Below are 24,987 nucleotides of genomic sequence, written 5' to 3' on the forward strand. Positions count from 1 at the left end.
TTGCATTTGTGTTCTACCATATTGGTTGGGAAATGACCAAAATTCAATGGTTAAATCAAGGTCAGAACCCAACATTGATGAAACCTTGTCAAAAAGCATGTTTGAGTTGCTCATCATCAGGACTTCATTCAACAAGTTCTCAACGTTGTTTCAATGTCTTGTGCCTGCTGGGTAGCCATTGTAAGACTTGTCTTCTGTTTGGCACTGGACACAACGTCACAACACAACTCAAACATGGATCTTGATTAGGGATGCACCGAAATGAAAATTTGTGGCCGAAGCCGAAGCCGAATAAAATTGAAACTCTTGGCCGAACGCCAAATACCGAATAATGAATGCAGTTTTTCAAATTTTTTTATATTGCATAAATAACCTAGAAAAATATTTAGACATGTTTTTCAAATAAAGTAATTTTTTATTGAATATGGGCATTTTTTTAATATTCCAGTAGCCTTTGCTTTTCAAAAAAAGCACAAAGTTTTTCATATATATTAGGCCTTCAAACAAAACATGCATTCCCAAAAAAAAAAAAAATACATTAAAGTGGATAAACCCACAACAAATGAATTATTGTCCTTTTGGCAAAAGTCTGCTTAGTCACAGTAGATATGCTAATAATGTAAACAGAAGGCTTAAGTAAATCTCAATTAAGTGTGTGCTTGTAACCTCATACACTTATACAGGTAGCCTACACAACAGGCTAATAATGTAAACAGAGGCCCCACTAAATCTCAATAAGTGTGTGCTTGTAACCTCATACACTTATACAGGTACACAACATATCCCAACGTTACTGCACGTTGGTTGATTGCGTCACTGCGTCAAAAAATTGCGTCACACGCCACTATTTGGCCTTGTTTTTAACTCATTCCACCGAAGGCCGAATGTGGCTTTTTTTGCCATATTCGGCCGAATATATTCGGTTACCGATTAATCGGTGCATCCCTAATCTTGATACTTGCCGCCATCTTAGAAGCATGCTAACTTATTTTGAATTTTTGTAAAAAATGTTAGTTTGTTTGTTTTACATATAAGTTTTTGTTTATTTGATTTCTGACTCTATTTCTTTTATTAGTGTGTTATCGTTGTAGTATGTTTTTTCTTCTGTGATATGGATCATATATATTATCCCAGGGGTAGGGAACCTATGGTTCTAGAGCCAGATGTGGCTCTTTTGATGACTACATATGGCTCTCAGATTATATTTATATAGCATTTTTCTCTACTGACTCAAAGCGCTTTACAAAGTGACACCCAATATCTAAGTTACATTTAAACCAGTGTGGGTGGCACTGGGGGCAGGTGTGTAAAGTGTCTTGCCCAAGGACACAACGGCAGTGACTAGGATGGCGGAAGCGGGAATCGAACCTGGAACCCCCAGGTTGCTAGCACGGCCACTCTCCTAACCGAGCTATGCCGAGTAACCGTGTAATACTCTTCCATATCAGTAGGTGGCAGTCGGTAGCTAATTGCTTTGTAGATGTGGGAAACACTGGAAGGCAGGGTGCAGGTAAAAAGGTGTCTAATGCTTAAACCAGGGGTAGGGAACCTATGGCTCTAGAGCCAGATGACTGCATATGGCTCTCAGATAAATCTTAGTTGACATTGCTTAACACGATAAGTAATGAATAATCGCTGGTAATCACAGTTTCAAAAATAACGTTCAAATTATAAAACATTCTCATGCATTTTAATCCAACCATCCGTTTTCTACCGCACCTGTTCAACATGTCGCATTAATGGTAAGAGGTATTATATTTATTATTGGTTAACTTTTAGAATAACAATGTTGTTAAAATGAATAAGAGACTTATTATGATCTACAAATGTTGGTCATACTTAAAAATGCACAAATTTAGTTGTATTCAGTGTTGAAAAATGTTATATGGCTCTTACGGAAATACATTTTGAAACATTTGGCTTTCATGGCTCTCTCAGCCAAAAAGGTTCCCGACCCCTGTATTATCCTATGTTAGCATGCTAACATTAGCATGTAGATGTTTTATGTTAGCATTTTTGCTCATTTTATACGTATAAACCTAAAATTCATGGATTTTCATACTTGGCACCATTTTAGAAGTCCATCCATCCATCCATTTCCTACCGCTTATTCCCTTTGGGATGGCGGGGGGCGCTGGTGCCTATCTCAGCTGCAATGGGGCGGAAGGCGGTGTACACCCTGGACAAGTCGCCACCTCATCGCAAGGCCAACACAGATAACACAGAAAACATTCACACTCACATTCACACACTAGGGCCAATTTAGTGTTGCCAATCAACCTATCCCCAGGTGCATGTCTTTGGAAGTGGGAGAAAGCCGGAGTACCCGGAGGGAACCCACGCAGTCACGGGGAGAACATGCAAACTCCACACAGAAAGACACCTAAAATTTTGGGATTTTGAGACTTTTCGCCATCTTGCAAATATATTGGCATGCTCACATTTTATGTTAGCTTTTTAGCTAATTTGATTTCTTTTAACCTAAAAATCATGGCTTTTGATACTTGGAACCATCTTAGAATCAAACTAACTTCTTCCATGGAAACATGCTAACATTAGCATGATTTATGCTTGCATTTTTACTAAATGTATTCATTTAAACCTAAAAATCATGGCTTTTGATACTTGACACCATCTTAAAGTATTCATTCTAAATAGGAACAAATAAGAGGTTGAACTTTGAGACTCTACTACAAGGTTTTGTTAGTAGTTTGACTGTACAAGACTGACATCTCTTACAAAATATCCATTTTCATGCCTTGAAAAATGACAGGTTTGATTTATTTGAGGTTACGCCCAGATGACTGTGCCATAACATGAGTAAGTAGCCACAAGCTGGAATCATAGGAAAAATAAGGCCAAGCCCACATATAAAAATAGAAAAACTAATGAAAAACAATGAGGAAGTAATGGAATAAAATCGCAATCTATTGAGTTTTACACAGTAGTGTGTGGTGATTGATGACTTAAAGCTGTAGAGTTTACTGTAATTGAGGAAACATGTTTTTTTAAAAAGGAGTCAGACAAGGGAACCCATTCTCGTACAAAGGCCACGTTCAAATGTAATACAACAAAAGCAGACTTGACAGAGAAGAGTGGAACGGGAATGGCCGACGTTAAGTTCACACTCTACACCCTGATCTGCTTGGGCTATCCACGTAAGAAAACTACATCTTGCCTAATAAAAAGGGGAATGACAAATATTTCTGGAGGCAAACTTGTTTTGCAAAGCTTGAAAACACAGCCGGAAAAGCTAATTTTATTACAGTCACGTGTAGAACGTCCTAAATGGTGTGGAAGTCCCCCGCGTGTGACCATGGCAACTGACCACCCAAGTGTGGACTTCACAAGACGGTGAGATGTCCTATTGGAGCTAACATTGAGATGTCAGTTGTTAGGACTTTTTCACAACATGCCTTCGGTTCACATTTGGGGGAATATAAGGTATGAATTTTGAAAAACGACAATCTATTGCAGGGGTGCCCATTACGTCGATCGCGATCGACTGGTCGATCTCGGAGGGTGTGTCAGTCGATCTCAAGCCAGGCATTAAAAAATATACATAAAAATGAGCAATCATCAATCATACCAAGACTTCACTTTCGTCAGTTGTTTGACATTCTCGGCACCCGAGGATCTTGTGAGATGACGCTGGCTGCTGCGAGCTCATATTTAAGAAAAAAATCACTAACAGGGCGGACGCAGAGAAACACATCTTATTTCTAGAGACTCCGTACCTACTGTCAAAACTCTAAAGACCGACTGCACAGTTCCTGTCTTCACCATAAAAGACCTGTTTCATCCTGCCTGTGCTAACAAAATAAGAGTCTCAGAAAGCTAGCGTGCACAAGCTAGCAAGCTACGGAGTTTGATGCCAATGTATTTCTCCCCCGCCCTCAGCGACCGCTTTCTCACTTGCTTGCCCACCCGCACACTCACTGACGTCACTCACCTGCTGCCAGACATTAAAGGGCCACACACATATGCTACTCTCATAACAAAGTTTTTAAAAACGAGTATGCAAGTTGGACAAATGAGATGTCAAATCCAACCACTTTCATGTGGTATTGGACAGAAAGGAGGACTTTTTTTTCCTCCATTTGAAAATGCGGACGTTATCAGCACCACTGTCTGATTCCAATCAATGCAAGTCATCAGAATCAAATACACCAACTTATATTCTTGTCTTCATGAAAGAAAGGAATCTATGTGTGTTAAACATGCTTGTATTATCATTAAACACCATTAACTTGTTAACAAAAATGTCTCTTTCATAAATAAATAAATATAAATTATAAATAGGAATGAGGTAGATCTCCTCGACTTGGTCAATTGAAAAGTAGCTCACCTGCAGAAAAAGTGTGAGCGCCCCTGATCTATTGTATGAAAGAAAAATAGCCTACTGGTGGATATAACCATGAGAGACATCAGACGAAAAGTTGAAAACTTAGGAGAAACGAACATTTTTGCAGCAGCATCGCAAAATGCTCTTTTCTGTATAGGGCCAAGGATTTAGCCGACCGTCCCCAAAAATGTCAGAGCGCTCTGGTCATATCAATCAATCAAAATGTATTCATAAACCCGTTTTTCCACCCGGATGTAAATCTAATTACAGTTAGAAGAGATTTCAATGACACATTTTTATGTCATTGAAATGTTCTGTGATTATGTGGGCTCTACCGAGGATGTCGTTGTGGTTTGTGCAGCCCTTTGAGACACTAGTGATTTAGGGCTATATAAATAATTATTGATTGATTGATTGATATAACCCTTAATCACAAGGGTCTCAAAAGGCTTCACAAACTCACGACGACATCCCATGATTCTAAACCCACATCCGGGCAACGAAAAACTTCAAAAGCCCGAACTGGGACAAAGAAAAAAACCTTGAGAAGGGACGCGGATGTAAGGACCCCCCCTTTCAGGGTGATCGGCTGCAATGGATGTCCAGTGGCTATAAGTATTGATTTGTTAATTGATCTAAATTAAATTAGATATTCGGGGAGTCCGGTACATCGAGAAGCCAACGGATAGTCATAGGGGATCTTCTGATTTAGATAACTGACAAGCATTTTGGCAGTAGATTCCTAAAACAGGTATTAGTAAATCTAAGTGAATGCTTTTTAATGCAATTTTTAATGGCAACTGTCAGAATAAATGTATCCAAGTTATCATGAGTGTTACCATGAGTTCCCAACGAGAGGAGAAAAGCTGCCAAATCGTTAATGTAGCATGCCAAATAATTTTACTGGCCCCCCAAATCATTACCGGTACCAAAATATTGGTACCGGGACATACTTAATATATATAATATATAGGTGTGAGAAAAATCACAAGACTACTTCATCTCTACAGAACTGTTTCATGAGGGGTTCCCTCAATCATCAGGAGATTGATGATTGAGGGAACCCCTCATGAAACATATTGCGCTCTACCACGGTATCGAGTACTATCCTCTGGATAATCCAATCAAGAGATATATATATATATAGCTCTGGAACACTCTGCCCCTCCATGTTCAAACTGCTTCCACAGTGGAGTGTTTTAAGTCTCGTCTTAAGACCCACTTTTATTCTTTGGCTTTTAACACTACGTGAGTTGTGTGGTCCTCTGTCCTCTGTTGTCCTCTGTGTTTTTTATACACATTGATTTTTATTTTACTGTTTTAATTGATTTTACCCTTTAAAATAGTTTTTAATCATATTTGTTTTTATATTGTCTTTATTGGTTTTATTTTTATTCATTTTTTGTTTTATTCAGTCATTGGTGGAGCATAATATTGTTTTTAACATGGCTGTGCAGCACTTTGGAAACGTTATTGTTGTTTAAATGTGCTATATAAATAAAGTGGATTGGATTGGATAGATATATATATATATATATATATATATATATATATATATATATATATAAATAAACATACATATATATATATACATATATATATATATATATATATATATATACATACATACATACACATTTTTATTTTTTAATCGATTTTTGATTTTTTTTAATCGATTAAGAATAAGTACAAATAAGAATTGCGATTAATCCGAATTATTATTTTTTTTGACACCCTTAATCGGCAATATCCAAAGACGTCAAATAGCCACAATCGACCCTGCTCCAGCATTAACAAGACATCTCATTTTCCAAAGGAAGCATATGGTGATGTGGTGGCATGGAAACAAGATCCACTGGAGTCAATAAGAAAAAGGGAAAATATTCCAAAGATTCCATGGAATTTTTTCACTTGAATATTTGCAAGAAAAGGAATTAACCACTTCTACCACGAGGCTACTTAAGAACAAAGCCAAAAGCCAGAGTGCCAGAGGGTCAATGCCTGACTTTGCTTTTTTGCCATATCCCTACTAACTATTACTCATGGCAAATTCCAGCGAAGAGGATAAGAGTCAAGTGAGGACTAGAAACCGTCAAATTCGAATGTCTTCATGTGGACAAACTGGGCTCAATTGTGAAGGGTGAAAAAAGCAGAGAAAGACATTTGAATGAAAGCGAAGTCTCATCCCTCCCTCACTCTGGTGACAATCTGCAGCCAGCTGGCCAAAATAAAGCCTCCATTCATGGCCTTGAAGGAAGGGAAGGAAAGAAGGCGCTGAGCATTCGTCTCTTGACCCCACACAGGGATGAAGGATCCAGATTCAGTTTCTACAAGTAGGGATGGCTACCGAATTTGGTTCTTTGATTGATTACAAATCTTTAAGGAGGTGGTCACAATGTAGTAAGTAGGAGTCAGAATTTTACATATTCTAAATATCCAATGATTCATCCATCCATCCATTTTCTACTGCTGGTCCCTTTTGGGGTGGCGGGTGGGGCTGGAGCCAATCTCAGATACAATTGGGTGGAAGGCGGCATACACCCTGGACAAGTTGCCACCTCATCGCAGGGCAAACACAGATAGACAGACGACATTCACACACAAGGGCCAATTTAGTGTTGACAATCAACCTATCCCTATGATATTAACTTTAATTATACATCAATATAATAATATAATATGCATATACATAAATAAATATGTACATGTATAGGCTATGTGTGTATATATGTGTATACATACATTAATGTATATATATATATACATATATACATACACGTATATAAATACATATACATCCATGTATATACATACATATACTGTACAGTACGGGCCAAAAGTTTGGACACACCTTCTCATTCAATTTATTTTCATGACTATTTACATTGTAGATTGTCACTGAAGGCATCAAAACTATGAATGAACACATGTGGAGTTATGTACCTAACAAAAAAAGGTGAAATAACTGAAAACATGTTTTATAATCTAGTTTCTTCAAAATAAACACCCTTTGCTCTGATTACTATTTTGGTATTTTCTGTTTGAGCTTCAAGAGGTAGTCACCTGAGAGGGTTTTCACTTCACAGGTGTCATAGTTTTGATGCCTTCGGTGACAATCAACAATGTGAATCAATCATGAAAATAAAGAAAACCCATTGAATGAGAAGGTGTGTCCAAACTTTTGGCCTGTACTGTACTTACATATATGTATATACATATACGTATATATATAGACCATACACAATATACAATAAAGTACTATCTGTCTATCTATATGTATATACAGTCGCAATCAACACATACACTTGTAAAGAACATAATGTCATGGCTGTCTTGAGTTTCCAATAATTTCTACAACTTGTTTTTTTGTGATAGAGGAATTGGAGCACATACTTGTTGGTCACAAAAAACATTCATGAAGTTTGGTTCTTTTATGAAATTATTATGAAAATGTGACCAAATCTGCTGTGTCTAAAGTATACATACTGCAATGTTAATATTTGGTTACATGTCTCTGGGCAAGTTTCACTGCAATAAGGCACTTTTGGTAGCCATCCACAAGCTTCTGGTTGAATTTTTGACCACTCCTCTTGACAAAATTGGTGCAGTTCAGCTAAATGTGTTGGTTTTCAGACAAGGACTTGTTTCTTCAGCATTGTCTACACGTTTAAAGGGGAACATTATCACCAGCGTCAATATATACCTTGATGGTGCAGGAAAAAGGACTTTGGGAATGCCATTCTAAAACTTTCATTCCAGCCTGATTTAGCCATTCCTTTACCACTTTTGACGTGTGTTTGGGGTCATTGTCCTGTTGGAACACCCAACTGCGCCCAAGACCCAACCTCCGGGCTGATGATTTTATGTTGTTCTGAAGAATTTGGAGGTAATCCTCCTTTTGCATTGTCCCATTTACTCTCTGTAAAGCACTAGTTCCATTGGCAACAAAACAGGCCCAGAGCATAATACTACCACCACCATGCTTGACGGTAGGAATGGTGCTCCTGGGATTAAAGGCCTCACCTTTTTTCTTCCAAACATATTGCAGGGTATTGTGGCCAAACAGCTCAATTTTTGTTTCATCTGACCACAGAACCTTCCTCCAGAAGGGGTTATCTTTGTCCATGTGATGTCAGATGAAACAAAAATTAAGCTGTGCTAACTTTAATACACACATATATACATACATATATACAGTACACATAGTTACTTTACATGCAGTCGGTTTTCAACCCCAGACAAATTTTTTTTTAGCCCAAAGCAGCCCCAAAGTCAAAAAGTTTGGACACCTCTTGTATAAACACTTTGTAAGACAACACTGGCACATTCAACTTTATGCTAAAGACTACTTCATGACTAAGGCAACACACCCAGGACAAGCTGAAACAAACGCATACTTGCGAATGAGACTCAGAAGTGTCAGAAAACAAGATGTAACAACTGGGCCGCACAGTTTAACTCAATGTTAAATGTTGCAAAAATGCAAAAGCTATTAATAAAAAAAAAAAATCACATTTGTTAACACATCATCATACAAAACATTACAGAACTTTGCTACCTTTGAGTATTGAGCATTGATTTGCAGTTATCTGGAATTGATGCCGTATCGGCTCCAAATTTTTTATCCCAATCAAAGCCCTTGTGAATTCAGTGAGCGGCTACAAAATATCTGTACAACGTGCACCATCATTTGTCTAATTGACTTCCGACTGTCTGTTTGAAGCATTCACGTGGAGCAGTGAGCTCATCCAACCTGTTCCTGCAGAAGACACCACCGCAGTAACTGAAGAACAAGACAGGGAGGCGGAGTTACACTTTCTCATGGCATAAAATGCTCCAAGTGGTCACGTTGCGCAACTATTGTCTCTTTGTCCCTCCCTTGCTTGTTCCAGACAAGAAAGACAGGTATTTTGTCTTTGCCGTCCGCCATTCACAATCTGGCGCAATCTGACTGCACGGCTCATGTGGCAGCAATCACAGCGTAAATAAACAATAAGATATTATTGCAATGTTTTGTATGGTCGGGTAGAAGTAGCACTAAATTAGGCGCAATGAATTGTATGTATCTAGTCAAGTCTACTTATGCACACAAAAAAAGAAAGAAATTACAATTTAAGAGTGAAATATCAGATTAAAATGTGTAATGTTGAGGGACGCACAATATTTTTTTAAACCGATACACATACTGTATTCATATCTACTTATTTTTAAATGTCCATTGAGCTGGAACACAACTTTCTTTGGCGTCTTCGGAAACTTTTGTAACACTGTCATAGCAATTTAGGTGGCTGATAAGGTTTGGTGTGTCGATGAGTGAGGGTTTTTCCCCTCCTAGCAAAACGTTTGCAAAACATCTGGTGCCAATAGTACGCAAATTACCTTCCTTCTGAAACAGCGAAAAAGTCCCGCACAATCGACACCATGTTTGTTTGCGACAAGATCAGGGGGAAGTTGGTGTTGAAAATCGATGTTCATACCATTTCATCTTTACTGTATCTTTACAGAAAGCTATGCGATACGTTTGGATATTGATATTTTACCCTACCCTGAATGACTACTCTGTCATGGTCCAAGTTTAATGGCCCCACTCGACATCTATTCCATAATTATCATCTCTTAAGACTGACTGAGTTCTATATTTTATCACAATGCTTGTCAAGCCTATCAAGTCATCCACAGGCAAAATCTAAGGCTCTGGAGCTTGGTTCCCATCTATCGCCCCCAGCATGCCCACAAAACTCATGCCCCTACTCGACATCTATTCCATAATTATTATCTCTTAAGACCAGAGGTGGGTAGAGTAGCCAGAAATTGTACTCAAGTAAGAGTACTGTTACTTTAGAGCAGGGGTGCCCACACTTTTTCTGCAGGCGAGCTACTTTTCAATTGACCAACTCGAGGGGATCTACCTCATTTATATATATCATTTATATTTATTTATTTATGAAAGAGACATTTTTGTAAACAAGTTAAATGTGTTTAATGATAATACAAGCATGTGTAACACATATAGATGTCTTTCTTTCACAAAGACAAGAATATAAGTTGGTGTATTACCTGATTCTGATGACTTGCATTGATTGGAATCAGACAGTAATGATGATAACGCCCACATTTTAAAATGGAGGAGAAAAAAAGTTGTCCTTTCTGTACAATACCACATGAAAGTGGTTGGTTTTTGGCATCTAATTCATCCAGCTTCCATACACTTTACAAGAAAAACATTGGCGGCAAATTCCGTAGCTTGCTTGATTGACCTTCACGGCACCCGAGGGTCTTGTGAGATGACGCTGGCTGCTGCCAGTTCATTATTATGAAAAAATGACAGAGAGGAAGGCGAGAAACACTTTTTATTTCAACAGACTTTCGCGCCGTCCCTTCCGTCAAAACTCTAAAGGCCGACTGCACATTTCCTATCTTCACAATAAAAGCCCTGCTTCATGCTGCATGCGCTAACAAAATAAGAGTCTCGGAAAGCTGGCGTGCACAAGTGATGTGCACGCCAGCTTTCTGAGGGATCGCTTGTGCACGCCAGTTTTCCGAGACTCTGTATTTAGTTAGCGCAGGCAGCATGAAGCAGGGCTTTAATTGTGAAGATAGGAAATGTGCAGTCGGCCTTTAGAGTTTTGACGGAAGGTACGGCGCGAGAGTCTGTTGAAATAAAAAGTGTTTCTCGGCTTCCTCTCGGTCATATTTTAATAATAATGATCTTGCAGCAGCCAGCGTCATCTCACAAGACCCTCCGGTACCGTGAATGTCATTTAAGTGACGTCTTGGTGAAGATTGATGATCACTAATTTTTAGGTCTATTATTTTTAAAAGCCTGGCTCGAGATCGACTGACACACCACCCGCGGTCGACTGGTAGCTCGCGATCGACGTAATGGGCACCCCTGCTTTAGAGATTTATTACTCAAGTAAAAGTAGGGAGTAGTCACCCAAATATTTACTTGAGTAAAAGTAAAAAGTATGTTGTGAAAAAACTACTCAAGTACTGAGTAACTGATGAATAACCTGTTTGTTTAATGATTACGGCAACAAATAATGCACAAAAACATAAAAATAGCAATGAACAAATTAATAGCCAGGAATATCTCTTAAGAAACTAAAACAATAATATATATTAAATAATAAAACATGAAAATAAAAAAAAATAGGCTCAGTAGGCATTCATCGATTGGTTGATTGATTGATTGATTGATTGATTGAAACTTGTATTAGTAGATTGCACAGTACAGTACATATTCCCTACAATTGACCACTAAATGGTAACACCCCAATTAGATTTTTAAAGTTAATCAATTACTTAATAAATGACCAAGTGGAGGTGATCTACCTCATATATAAATATACATACACACACATACCATATATATATATATATATATATGTGTGTATGTATATATATTTATATATATATATATATATATATATATATATATATATATATATATATATATATATATATATATATATATATGCATACATACATAAACATATATACAGCACATAATTGATATTTTTTGCCGTTTTTGTTCACATGTTAAAGGTGTTTTCATGAATATACAAGCATGTTTAACATATAGATTCCTATCTTTCATGAAGACAAGAATATAAGTTGGTGTATTACCTGATTCTGATGACTTGTATTGATTGGAATCAGACAGTATTGTGCTGATAATGTCCACATTTTCAAATGGAGAAGAAAAAAAGTTCCTCTTTTCTGTCTAATACCACATGAAAGTCGTTGGTTTTTGGCATCTTATTTGTCCAGCTTCCATATTCGTTTTTATATACTTTACAAGAAATACATTGGCGGCAAACTCCGTAGTTTGCTAGCTTGTATGCTCTGGCTTTCGGAGACTCTTATTTTGTTAGCGCAGGCGCGATGGAGCGGCGCTTTTATTGTGAAGACAGGAACTGTGCGATCAGTCTTTAGGCTTTTGACGGGAAGTACGGTTGAAATAAAAAGTGTCTTATTTCCTTTACACTTTTGATTGATTGATTGAAACTTTTATTAGTATTAGCACAGTACAGTACATATTCCGTGCAATTGACCACTAAATGGTAACACCCCGATAAGTTGTTCAACCTTTTTAGGTCGGATTCGTCGTGTGACGGTCATGTGACCGCCTGGTTTTGTTTGAATGGTCCAACGTCACCAGTGACTGCATTTGATTGGTGAAACACAGGCATGCGTAGTTCCTACTTAGAATGCGTGTCTGACAAAATCAAAACAAACAAAGCGTGCATTAACAGATCGATTAAAAAAAAAGTAGCGAGTAGCGAGCTGATTGTAGATAAATGGAGCGGAGTAAAAGTAGCGTTTCTTCTCTATAAATATACTCAAGTAAAAGTAAAAGTATGTTGCATAAAAACTACTCTTAGAAGTACAATTTATCCCAAAAATTACTCAAGTAGATGTAACGGAGTAAATGTAGCGCGTTACTTCCCACCTCTGCTTTTTTTTTATTTATTTTTTTTTTTTTTTAATTTATTTATTTATTTTTTTCCCCTTGGCCTCCGTCTGCACCCCCTCTCCAAGGCCCAGGCTAAGACCGATTTTTTTAAATTTCATTTTAATCTTCTATTCCCCCCCCCCCCCTCCCCTTGTTTACCTGTATCTCATCTTTTTTTGTAAGGGGCGCTGGAAGCCGGCAGACCCGTCAGCGATCCTGTTCTGTCTCGCTGTAATGTTTGTCTGATCTTGAATGGGATTGTGCTGAAAATTGTAATTTTCCTGAAGGAACTCTCCTGACGGAATGAATAAAGTACTATATATCTAATCTATCTAAGACTGACAGAGTTCAATATTTTATCACAATGCTTGTCTGGCCTATCCAGATAGGTTTAAAATTTTAAGTTTATTTAGGGTTTTTTTACGATGCTTTTAAATTAAAACGGTAATACTAACTGTCGGGAGTTTTACTGCGGTTATCATTATAACTGTTTTCGTAACATCCAAAGAATCTGTTAGGGCATCGTTAACAAAACTGGCAAATGATTCCCAGGACTCAAAACAGTGGGTTTTCGATCCCCACCCCAAGTCGCGATGGGACATGCTGTGCAAAAGCAAGTAAAGTTGAACAATAAGGTCAGGACTTACTACAACGTGATGCAAGCCAAGCTCCCAGGACTGGCTTATCTTCTGGTACGTCACCATGTCCAAGAGGTCATAGATGAAGTAACCTGTCAGGACAGAACATGTGTTGAACGTACTTGGCCCATAAATCTGATAACAATCTGGTCATTACACTTCACTCATTCATCAAAATGGAACAGATTTTTCGTCTCAAGTGCTGCCATATCCTTTTCAAGCCATCAGTCGTGGGAGGGGGGGCTCGCTACCATGACAACCGCGACGGCAACTAAGAGGCGTCTTGGAGAGGGGCTATTCATATCCACCGACTCCCAAACAGCCTCCGTCCACAATCAGTCGTATCCATGGCGACAGCTTTTCAGAACGCTGGAAAAATAAAAAGGATGTGGGGCGTGCGGGCGAGCGTGGGATTCTTTGGTAAGGTTGGAAGTCGCCCTATTATGTGGGGGAACGTGAGACCTGGACCCAATACTGATGTGTTGGCATGTTTAGATGATTGTTACCATGAAGGCCTTAGGTTACGTGTTTAAACCCAGAAGTGGCAGAAAACTACAACGTTTAAAATAAGGATTTAATGGCAAATGTGTCCGCCGTTAAGAAAGTATTCAGTCCTTGTATATATATGTGTGTGTATATGTATATATGTAAGTGTGTGTGAATTTAAATGTATTTTATATAGACAATATATAGCAGCAACCACTGAATTTAATTATATTATATATATTATTGTATTATATATTGTATATATATATTGTATATGTATAGGGGTGGGACCTAATAAGTTTAATTTCTTCTCACTCCCTTTTGAGCCATTCTTGACATCTACAAAAGATTAGTCACATGTAATGTTTTCAATGTAGGTGTAAAAATAATGTATCGATATATTTCTTCTGTATTTTATGTCATTCTCTTGTTTTGTTTGCATGGCTCAAAATAAACCATTCATTCATTTTGTAGACGTACATTACTATATAGTCATTTTAACATGATATAAGAATACACACACAGTAATAAAGAAATGTTTTTTGGTATTAGATATAAATAAATAATGATAATCCTGTCATTTTAACCTGAAAAACATCAAGAGAAATGGAGGTGCCTATTTCTAATTATATTATCCTTTTATCGTATAATCGTATTTATGTATCAACGTACGGTACACACGCTTGTGGCTTTAACATTATGCAAAAAAAAAAATGTGCAAAAATTGAGCAAAGGCAGCGAATATTTTTGGCAATGATTTTATATATATATATATATATATATATATATATATATATATATATATATATATATATATTTTTTTTTTAAACATTTCAAAACATGTTTTTCATGCTGTCATCGTGGGGTGTTATCTGGAATTTTTTATGGGGAAAAAATTATATATTCCATTTGGGAATAAGGCTGGCACACAACAGTATATAGAAAAAGTGAATACATTACACATGAGATTTCTTACTTACATTAAAACAAAAACAAACATGTCATTACAGGGTGTTGTGTGTAGAATTTTATAGGGAAATAAATATTCCATTTGGGAATATTGCTGGCTCACAGTAAATAAAATATGATACAAAGGAATATTTTCCACTTAAGATTTCCTGTTTAATTTTAAGAAATTTGGAAACATAAAAAAAATATATATATATATATTTATTTTTTTATTTTTTTAATGTGGTCATAATGGGGATTTGTGTAGAGATTTTTTAAGGAAAAAAATTATTCCATTTAGGAATTTGGCTGTCACAAAAATTGAAAAATGGAATATTTCACACAAGAAAACTCTTACTATTGTTTTTTTAGTAAAATTACAAACATTAAAAAAATCAATTTTGTCATTATGCAGTGTGTTGAATTTTAAGGGATTTTTTATTTATTTATAAATTTGAACACATTTTATAAAATAGCTGAGTGTATACATTTGTTTTTCTAATGGGAAAAAACACAAAATAGAAAAAGTTAATATTTTACACCTGAGTTTTTTTACTTTTTTATAATACATTTGCAAACATTTACCAAAAAAAATGGTGTGTAGAATTTTTAAGGAAGTAAAATCATTGTAGGAACAAGACTGACACACAACACAATTAAAAAAAAAAGATCAATAGTATTTCTATGTAAGATTTCTTACTCTTTTGTTAAATTTGCAAACATTTAAAAAATAAATGTCATGCTGTCATTATGCGGTGTTGTGTGTAGAATTTTAAGGGAAAAACATATGCATCCCATTTGGACATAAGGCTGTCACACAACAAAAAATGAAAAAGTGAGTATTTTACACATGAGAGTTCCTACTTTTTTTTTTTTTTTTTTTAATAAATTTGCAAACATTTACAAAAAGAAAATGTTCCATGCAGTCATTCGGCTGTGTTATGTGTACAATTTTAAAATGAAAACTTTTTATTAATTTAGGAATAAAGCTGTCACACAACAAAAAATTGAAAAAGTGAATATTTTATACATTACATTTCTTACTTTTCTAAAAATATATAAATCTGCAAACATTTAAAAACAATTGTTTTTCTATGCTGTCATTTTGCAGTGTTGAGTGTAGAATTTCAAGTAGGGAAAATACATTATTGCATTTAGAAATAAGGCTGTCCCCCAACAAAATACGGAAAAAGGAAATACTTTCCGGCTACACCACTGAGTTTGATTAGGGCAAAGACAAAATATTGACACTGCGATGTTTCATTGTCCCTTACAGTAAGTAAGTACATCATCACCTGCATCACAAAAATATAATTGCTCTACAGTGTCTATTTTTTACACATGTCCACATCTGATGACTTAAAAATGAAAGGGAGTCTAAACTCTTTATAAACTGAGCATTTTGAGCATCATCTTGCAGGAATCGGCCATTTTCCACTGACATCAATCCAAAGCAAAAATGGAACAGTTGGCTGAAAAAAGTTGAGACGCTTGCTTTTTCCCCTCTTAGGGGTTTTGTGAGATGAATATCTATTAACTGGTACACACATATGGAATAATTTTTTGACAAAATGACTGGCGTGTGCAACCATGCTGGCATAAACCTCTTAATTAATATTTCAAGTATTATATTTCACGGACTATAAGGCGCACTTAATATCCTTTTTTTCCCTCAAAACTCGACAGTGCGCCTTATAACACGAAATAATTCTGGTTTTGCTTACCGACCTCGAAGCTATTTTATTTGGTACATGGTGAAATGATAAGTGTGACCAGTAGATGGCAGTCACACATGAGAGATAAGTCCATCCATTTTTCTACCGCTTGTCCTTTTGGGAAACGCGGGCGGTGCTGGAGCCTATCTCAGCTGCATTTGGTCGGAAGGCGGGGTACACCCTGGACAAGTCGCCACCTCAATAGGAGATAAGTGTAGACTGCCATATGATGGCAGTCACACACCAGATATTTGTAGACTGCAATATGACTCAAGTAAACAACACCAACATTTTATATGTTCCATTGAAAATATAGAACATCACACGGCACTCAAAAATCTATCAAAAATATTTTAGTACGACTTTGGTAAGCTATGAAGCCGCAACACTTGATGGATTGTACTGTGCTTCAACATACAAGTAGTATTATGCTGTGTGTAGAAGGTAAAACATATAATCTGGCGTTTTGTTTCGCAATATTATGCAAAAGCACCTTTTCGTACCTTCTGGTACCTGCTGATCTGTATTTGGGATCTGCATAAGTCCCGAAAAATTGCGCGTGTCTGTCTTTGTAGTCCGTGTCGACACCAAAGTCGATAAGCTTCTTCTTTTTCTCTATCTTTTTGTTATGTGACATTCATGTTGCCATTTCTAATATAAAGTGGTGTATAGTTCTTACTTATAGCTGCCAGGAAAAGCTATTTTGTGGTCTGCATTTTAATTTTGCTTTTATTTTTCTTTAATTTCACTTTGTTGTCTGTGAAGCACTTTGAGTCTGCCTTGTGTATGAAAAGTGCTATAAAAATAAAGTTGCCTTGCCTTGCCTAAAACATACCGGTGTAGTGAGTTTACATTATTCACTCAAGGAACTTTAGTTAATAGAGCGTTCCAGTCGGACGTTTTTTCACAGGACATATTTCCGGCGGTTGAGAAGACGCTGCTCCGGTTTTGATTTAAGTAAGCTCTATCTTTTGACACTTCTTCCACTCCCGTCCTTGCACGCTACACCGCTGCAACAAAGACGACGGAGAGAAGAAGCTGCCGAAGGCGAGCCACTGATTGATTGATTGAGTGCAGCTTTTATTAGTAAATTGCACAGTACAGTACTTATTCCGTACAATTGACCACTAAATGGTAACACCCGAATAAGTTTTTCAACTTAATAAGTTTTACTTGTCCACGTAAATAAGACCGCCCACAAAACAGCGCATACTGAAGTGACGGTCAGAAAGCGGCTTTAAGACGATCTGTAAAACATAATTATGCAACATTTGGACCAAAGAACTACTATCACATTTTATGTCAACCACAAGGAAGTGTTTTCAATTTAGAAAAAAATTATGTATATACAGTATGACTCCTTTAATGCACCCTATAATCATTATATATGAAAAAAGATCAAAAATAGACCATTCATCAGCAGTGTGCCTTATAATCCGGTGCGCCCTATGGTCCAGGATAATACGGTATATATTTCATGTGCTTACGTATAAAATACTACACGGTCTAGCTCCATCCTATCTTGCCGATTGTATTGTACCATATGTCCCGGCAATAAATCTGCGTTCAAAAGACTCCGGCTTATTAGTGATTCCTAAAGCCCAAAAAAAGTCTGCGGGCTATAGAGCGTTTTCCGTTCGGGCTCCAGTACTCTGGAATGCCCTCCCGGTAACAGTTCGAGATGCTACCTCAGTAGAAGCATTTAAGTCTCACCTTGAAACTCATCTGTATACTCTAGCCTTTAAATAGACCTCCTTTTTAGACCAGTTGATCTGCCGCTTCTTTTCTTTTTTCTCCTATGCCCCCCCCTCCCTTGTGGAGGGGGTCCGGTCCGATGACCATGGATGAAGTACTGGCTGTCCAGAGTCGAGACCCAGGATGGACCGCTCGTCGGGACCCAGGATGGACCGCTCGCCTGTGTATCGGTTGGGGACATCTCTACGCTGCTGATCCGCCTCGCGCTTGGGATGGTTTCCTGTGGACGGGACTCTCGCTGCTGTCTTGGATCCGCTTTGAACTGAACTCTCGCGGCTGTGTTGGAGCCACTATGGATTGAACTTTCACAGTATCATGTTAGACCCGCTCGACATCCATTGCTTTCGGTCCCCTAGAAGGGGGGGGATTGCCCACTTCTGAGGTCCTCTCCAAGGTTTCTCAGTCAGCATTGTCACTGGCGTCCCACTGGATGTGAATTCTCCCTGCCCACTGGGTGTGAGTTTTCCTTGCCCTTTTGTGGGTTCTTCCGAGGATGTCGTAGTCGTAATGGTTTGTACAGTCCTTTGAGACATTTGTGATTTAGGGCTATATAAATAAACATTGATTGATTGATTGATTGAATAGTGTTTGCCGCAACCTGACCCAAGAAAAACACACATTACACAGCAGCCCTAATTGGATTTGATGAGGAGACAGTGGTTTGAGGCCCTAAACAAGGTTTATTATTGAACAAAAGTTGTGAGCCACAAATAAAAAATGCCACAATACGGGTAGGAGCACATCTGGAACGAGGGCCTCTCTCAATTGACTGAAACCCCGGAATCACACCACAGTCGTTGTGGGAAGGGTTCGAAGAAGTGGAAATAAACACTGCGAACCACGGACTTGTGACCGAGCGACGTCACCGGAGTGCGTGGGGTTGACGCGTGGTGCCACCGACAGATATAATGCTCTCTATTCAAGCTGGAGGAGCAGCGCCGCGCTTTGCTCCGCCAGTCCCTAGGGCCGGGCTTCTGAGAGGAATGTCAAACATCCCGGGAATTCCTGGGGGAGTCCGAGCGGTGTGGCACACCGCCAGTGAACGCGCACTTTGGGGGCCTTTAAACGGTTGAAGGATTCATTGAGACAATTTCTATTTTAAGACGGAGGGGTTCACATGTGCGCTCATGTTTAACAGATTGCTTCCAGAGGGGGGAAAAAAACACACACACAAACCCAACAGAGTGACCTGAGCTGATTCAAACCTGGAACTTTCTTGCTGCCGGCCAACAGCGCTAACCACTCCTACACCACGCTTCTTTGAGATAAATAAGGCGAGGCATTTTTTACACAAACACACACTATAGTCAGGGCCATGTGCTAATGTTTTTATAGTATTATTAATAGTGCCGTCAATCTATTAAATGTTTTAATCCGATTAATCACACTTTTGCATTTTGATTAGGGTTTTAACGACATGAAAATATTGCAGTATTATTGAATGTGCTCAAAAGGTACTTAAACACAAACTTAAATCTTTTAAACAAAGCATTAAAAATATATATATAAATAGACACAGCGACAGAAAATCCACTATTTGACATGATTTGTGTTTATGTTTCACTGATTGTGTTTTAGCCTTAGTATTTTATCTGTTTTAATGGTAACAAGTGAAGGAAGAATTAATTCCCAAGAAAAACAGCAGGGGTTCCATCGTCTGTTGGTTTGGCTACAAGTGGGAAAATATGTCGAACGGACAACCGGAATTTGTCAAGTGTGGGGCAAAAGTGCTGCTACAAAAAGTAGCATTCCTGCTAATGTGTAGCATCATTTGAAAAGTCATCTGCTAGAGCAGGGGTCGGGAACCTTTTTGCCTGAGAGAGCCATGAAAGCCAAATATTTTCAAATGTATTTCTGTGAGAGCCATTTAATATTTTTTTAACACTGAATACAACTAAATGTGTGCATTTTTAAGTAAGACCAACATGTTTAGAGTATAATAAATCTATTATTTTTAATAACATTCTTATTCTGAAGTTAACCATTAATAAATCAAATACTTCTTACCATTAATGCGACTTCTTGAACAAGTCTGGTAGAAAACGGATGGATGGATAAAATGCATGAGAATGTTTTATATTTTGAACGGTATTTTTAGCACTGTGATTACTAGCGGTATTATTCGTAATTATCGTGTTAAACCAGGGGTGTCCAAACTTTTTCCACTGAGGGCCGCACACTGAAAAATCAGAGCAAGCGGGGACCATTTTCATAATTTTTATTTTAAAAACCAATACAATATATGTATAAAAAATATACACTCAGGCCTCCACTCAGTTATGATCCCGGGGACCCCAAAGGGTTTTGGTCAGATAAAAAAAACTTAAAAATGTGTCATTATTCAGTATTATAATTTTTATTATTATGCAAGTTTTAAATCTCTAGATTAACATTAGAAAAAAAATGGAAAAAACACAAAATATGCAATATTTTCACCCAATAACTTTTTTAGGTGGAATATTTGAGATTATATAATAATTGGAACCTTAATTTTGGATTTTGATTCATTATTATTTTCTGAGCAATGGCACTTAAAAACAAATCACACTAAAATAATTGGGGGTCCAAAAGTGTCCTCAAAGTAAAGCCGCTGCTCTTCCACATGGAGAGGAGCCAGATGAGGTGGTTCGGGCATCTGGTCAGGATGCCACCTGAACGCCTCCCTAGGGAGGTGTTTAGGGCACGTCCGTCCGGTCGGAGGCCACGGGGAAGACCCAGGACACGTCGGGAAGACTACGTCTTCCTGACTATGTCAGGCCTGGGAACGGCTCGGGATCCCCCGGGAAGAGCTGGACGAAGTGGCTGGGGAGAGGGAAGTCTGGGATTCCCTGCTTAGGCTGCTGCCTCCACGACCCGACCACGGATAAGAGGAAGAAGATGTTTGTATGTGTGTGTATATATATATATATATATATATATATATATATATATATATATATATATATATATATATATATATATATATATATTTTTTTTTTTTTTTTTTTTTTTTTTTTTTTTAAGGGGTGTGGGGATTCTCATTTTTTTAAAATCGATTTTTTTATTTTTTTATTTTTATTTTTTTTTTCATTATCAATCCAACAAAATACACAGTAATACCATAACAATGCAATCCAATTCCACAACCAAACCTGACGCAGCAACACTCAGAACTGCAATAAACAGAGCAATTGAGAGGAGACACAAACACGACACAAAACAAACCAAAAGTAGTGAAACAAAAATTAATATTATCAACAACAGTATCAATATTAGTTATAATTTCAGCATAGCAGTGATTAAAAATCCCTCATTGACATAATCATTAGAAATAACCAATAGTGTCAGAGTGGCTTACATTTGCATCGCATCTCATAAGCTTGACAACATACTGTGTCCAATATTTTCACAAAGATAAAAAGAGTCATATTTTTGGTTCATTTAATAGCTAAAACAAATTTAAATTATTGCACTCAGTTGATAAAACATTGTCCTTTACAATTATAAAAGTTGTTTTTTTTAAATATACTACTCTGCTGTGAATGTGAGTGTGAATATTGTCCGTCTATCTGTGTTGGCCCTGCGATGAGATGGCGACTTGTCCAGGGTGTACCCCGCCTTTCGCCCGATTGTAGCTGAGATAGGCGCCAGCGCCCCCCCGCGACCCCAAAAGGGAATAAGCGGTAGGAAATGGATGGATGGATACTACTCTGCTAGCATGTCAGCAGACTGGGGTACATCCTGCTGAAATCCTATGTATTGAATGAATACAAAATCGTTCTGAATCGGAAAAATATCGTTTTTGAATCGAGAATCGCCTTGATTCGAAAAAAAAAAATCGATATATATTCCAATCGCAACCCCAAGAATCGATATTGAATCGAATCGTGGGACACCCAAAGATTCGCAGCCCTAATATATATATATATATTAGGGGTGGGCAAATGAATGCGTTAATTGATGAGTTAACTCATCAATCTATTAACGCCGACAATTATTTTATCGCACATTTGCGTATGTTGTTTACATGCTTTTATTTTGTTAACGCCTTTTCTTAACAAGATGGCGTCGCCCGGCGTCGAGGGGCTCTTTGTAAAGATGGAACATTCGGCAAAAATACCGGACAATTCTGCAAATTTCATGGCTGGTTTACAGCGTGGTCACTCCGGGATCACTTACGACCGCCAGACAATTCTGAATGTGGATAGATCGGGCCGTTTCGGACTGAATGACGCGTGCTCGCTAGACCGGCTAGCTAGCATGGGAATACTTTGCCGGCTACATCCAGCGGCCTGTGGAGCAGCGGAGTATATGTGTTGTCTGTCTATTTATGAATAATGCAGACGAGGAGTGTTGGCTGAGTTTTTAACGTTTGCTTTCAGAGCGTGCATATCACAACATACAAGATGCCGTCATGGCGACACAACCTATACCGGGCTACCGCGCATGCTCGTCACTCCTGTTGCATGCTGGGTAGGGTAGTTCTTTTTTTCCCTGGCTCATAACATCACAATATAGTACCATGTATATGCGTTCAGTTTATCAAAGCACCAAGCAAACAATCGGAAAATTCCCATCATATCAATTCCTAGATATGGTCATAATTATTTTAAGTGCACTACGCAGAATAAACACGACATTATTAATATTGCTACTACGGATAATTTGATCAAAAATTCCCTAAAACAGCCCACTACCTATAATATAGGTTTTTTTAAACATAAGATCCCTGATAAAAAAAAATGTTTCTGCTGTTACTTCAGAAATTGCCTGCTCAGATGTTATGATTGTGGCTCAGAGATTTGTATGTAGATTATATCTATTTTCCATAACAACCAGGATAACTTAAATACCCTGGCAGTGGCAGTAAGCGTAAATGTTTGTATTTACATTTTTTGAGTTGATTTTCATAAAATATGCTATTTAACTGCTACTGTTTAACAAGGACTGATTTAAATTGTGTTTGCACAACAAATGTTTGGGCGCTTTTGTTCATGTGGGAGAATATTCCAATAAAGGTGCACTACACACTATTTTTGAATTCATTGTTGGGCTTTGCGTATACAATGCAGTTAATCGCGATTAATCTGAGAAATAGTGCGATTAACTTCGATTAAAAATTTTAATCGTTGCCCAGCCCTAATATATATATATATATATATATATATATATAAATGAGAATCAGCACCTCCAAGTCCGAGTCCATGGTTCTTGCCCGGAAAAGGGTGGAGTGCCATCTCCGGGTTGGGGAGGAGACCCCGCCCCAAGTGGAGGAGTTCAAGTACCTAGGAGTCTTGTTCACGAGTGAGGGAAGAGTGGATTGTGAGATCGACAGGCGGATCGGTACGGCGTCTTCAGTAATGCGTACGTTGTATCGATCCGTTGTGGTGAAGAAGGAGCTGAGCCGGAAGGCAAAGCTCTCAATTTACCGGTCGATCTACGTTCCCATCCTCACCTATGGTCATGAGCTTTGGGTCATGACCGAAAGGATAAGATCACGGGTACAAGCGGCCGAAATTAGTTTCCTCCGCCGGGTGGCGGGGCTCTCCCTTAGAGATAGGGTGAGAAGCTCTGCCATCCGGGAGGAGCTCAATGTAAAGCCGCTGCTCCTCCGCATCGAGAGGAGCCAGATGAGGTGGTTCGGGCATCTGGTCAGGATGCCACCCGAACGCCTCCCTAGGGAGGTGTTTAGGGCATGTCCAGCTGGTAGGAGGCCACGGGGAAGACCCAGGACACGTTGGGAAGACTATGTCTCCCGGCTGGCCTGGGAACGCCTCGGGATCCCCCGGGAAGAGCTAGACAAAGTGGCTGGAGAGAGGGAAGTCTGGGCTTCCCTGTTTAGGCTACTGCCCCCGCGACCCGACCTCGGATAAGCGGAAGATGATGGATGGATGGATATATATATATATATATATATATTTATATATATATATATATATATAAGTGCTTGGAGGTCACGTGATCGCATATAAAGCCTATAAAAAGGGTAAAGACACACCCTGGGACATCATCACAGTGACAGGAACACACCCTACTCCCAATATATCACTTTTTATGGACTCACCGATGGAAAAGGACACCAACGCGTGAGAAAACACCGAATGTGTTTCTATCAAATCTTCCGCCATGTGCGGCTGGAGAATAAAGCTGGAAAACACAGAGTTGAAAGTCACACACACGTGATGAAACCTGGAGAAAAAGGAGTCCTGGTTTACCAAAAGAGCGCCCAGATGGCGGTGACAAGACTGTGCACGAAGGACGTGGAGATGTTTCTCCATTTCGTGGCGTTCTTGCGGGCGCTGTCTGGCACCGGCAGCCTGCCCACGCCGGTGTTGACCAGGCGGAAGAATCCATAAGCTCCCGCCGTGGTGAGAAGGGCCGAGCTCAGCTCCATGGCGGGGAATAGTGCGGGGAGGAAAGGTGTTCCGTGCGCGGCCTTCGTCTCGCTGATAAAGCCGCAAGCACGAACTCACATACCGGGAAAGTTGCGGTGTTGGCTGGAGGTCCCTAAAAGGCGCTCGTTTGGGGTCCCGGGCTCCGGAAAAAGCGGACAAATGATGGGCATGAGGCGCGGAGGTGTTGTCGTGTGTGTGTCGCCGCCAACACAGCTCCGTGTTGTGGGGTGAAACCTCGGCAAAGGTGAAAGGACACAAGCAAACCAGA

The 24,987-nt window shown here is 38.6% G+C and overlaps 1 protein-coding gene across 1 annotated transcript in view; it reads right to left on the minus strand.

Annotated features, from left to right (window-relative positions):
- The window catches only part of tlcd2 (TLC domain containing 2), a 51,477-nt gene that overhangs the window by 26,366 nt on the left and 124 nt on the right, over positions 1 to 24,987 (minus strand). The window contains exons 1-3 of the mRNA XM_061919182.1: positions 24,540 to 24,987; positions 24,389 to 24,471; positions 13,451 to 13,533 (exon numbers count right to left, since the gene is read on the minus strand). The exon at positions 24,540 to 24,987 is cut by the window's right edge and continues 124 nt beyond it. Coding sequence (XP_061775166.1) covers positions 13,451 to 13,533; positions 24,389 to 24,471; positions 24,540 to 24,718 — 345 coding nt within the window. The 5' untranslated portion in view covers positions 24,719 to 24,987. The remainder of the gene's footprint in view (positions 1 to 13,450; positions 13,534 to 24,388; positions 24,472 to 24,539) is intronic.

Source organism: Nerophis ophidion, linkage group LG13 (genome assembly GCF_033978795.1).
Source record: "Nerophis ophidion isolate RoL-2023_Sa linkage group LG13, RoL_Noph_v1.0, whole genome shotgun sequence".
NCBI classification, from domain to species: domain Eukaryota; kingdom Metazoa; phylum Chordata; class Actinopteri; order Syngnathiformes; family Syngnathidae; genus Nerophis; species Nerophis ophidion.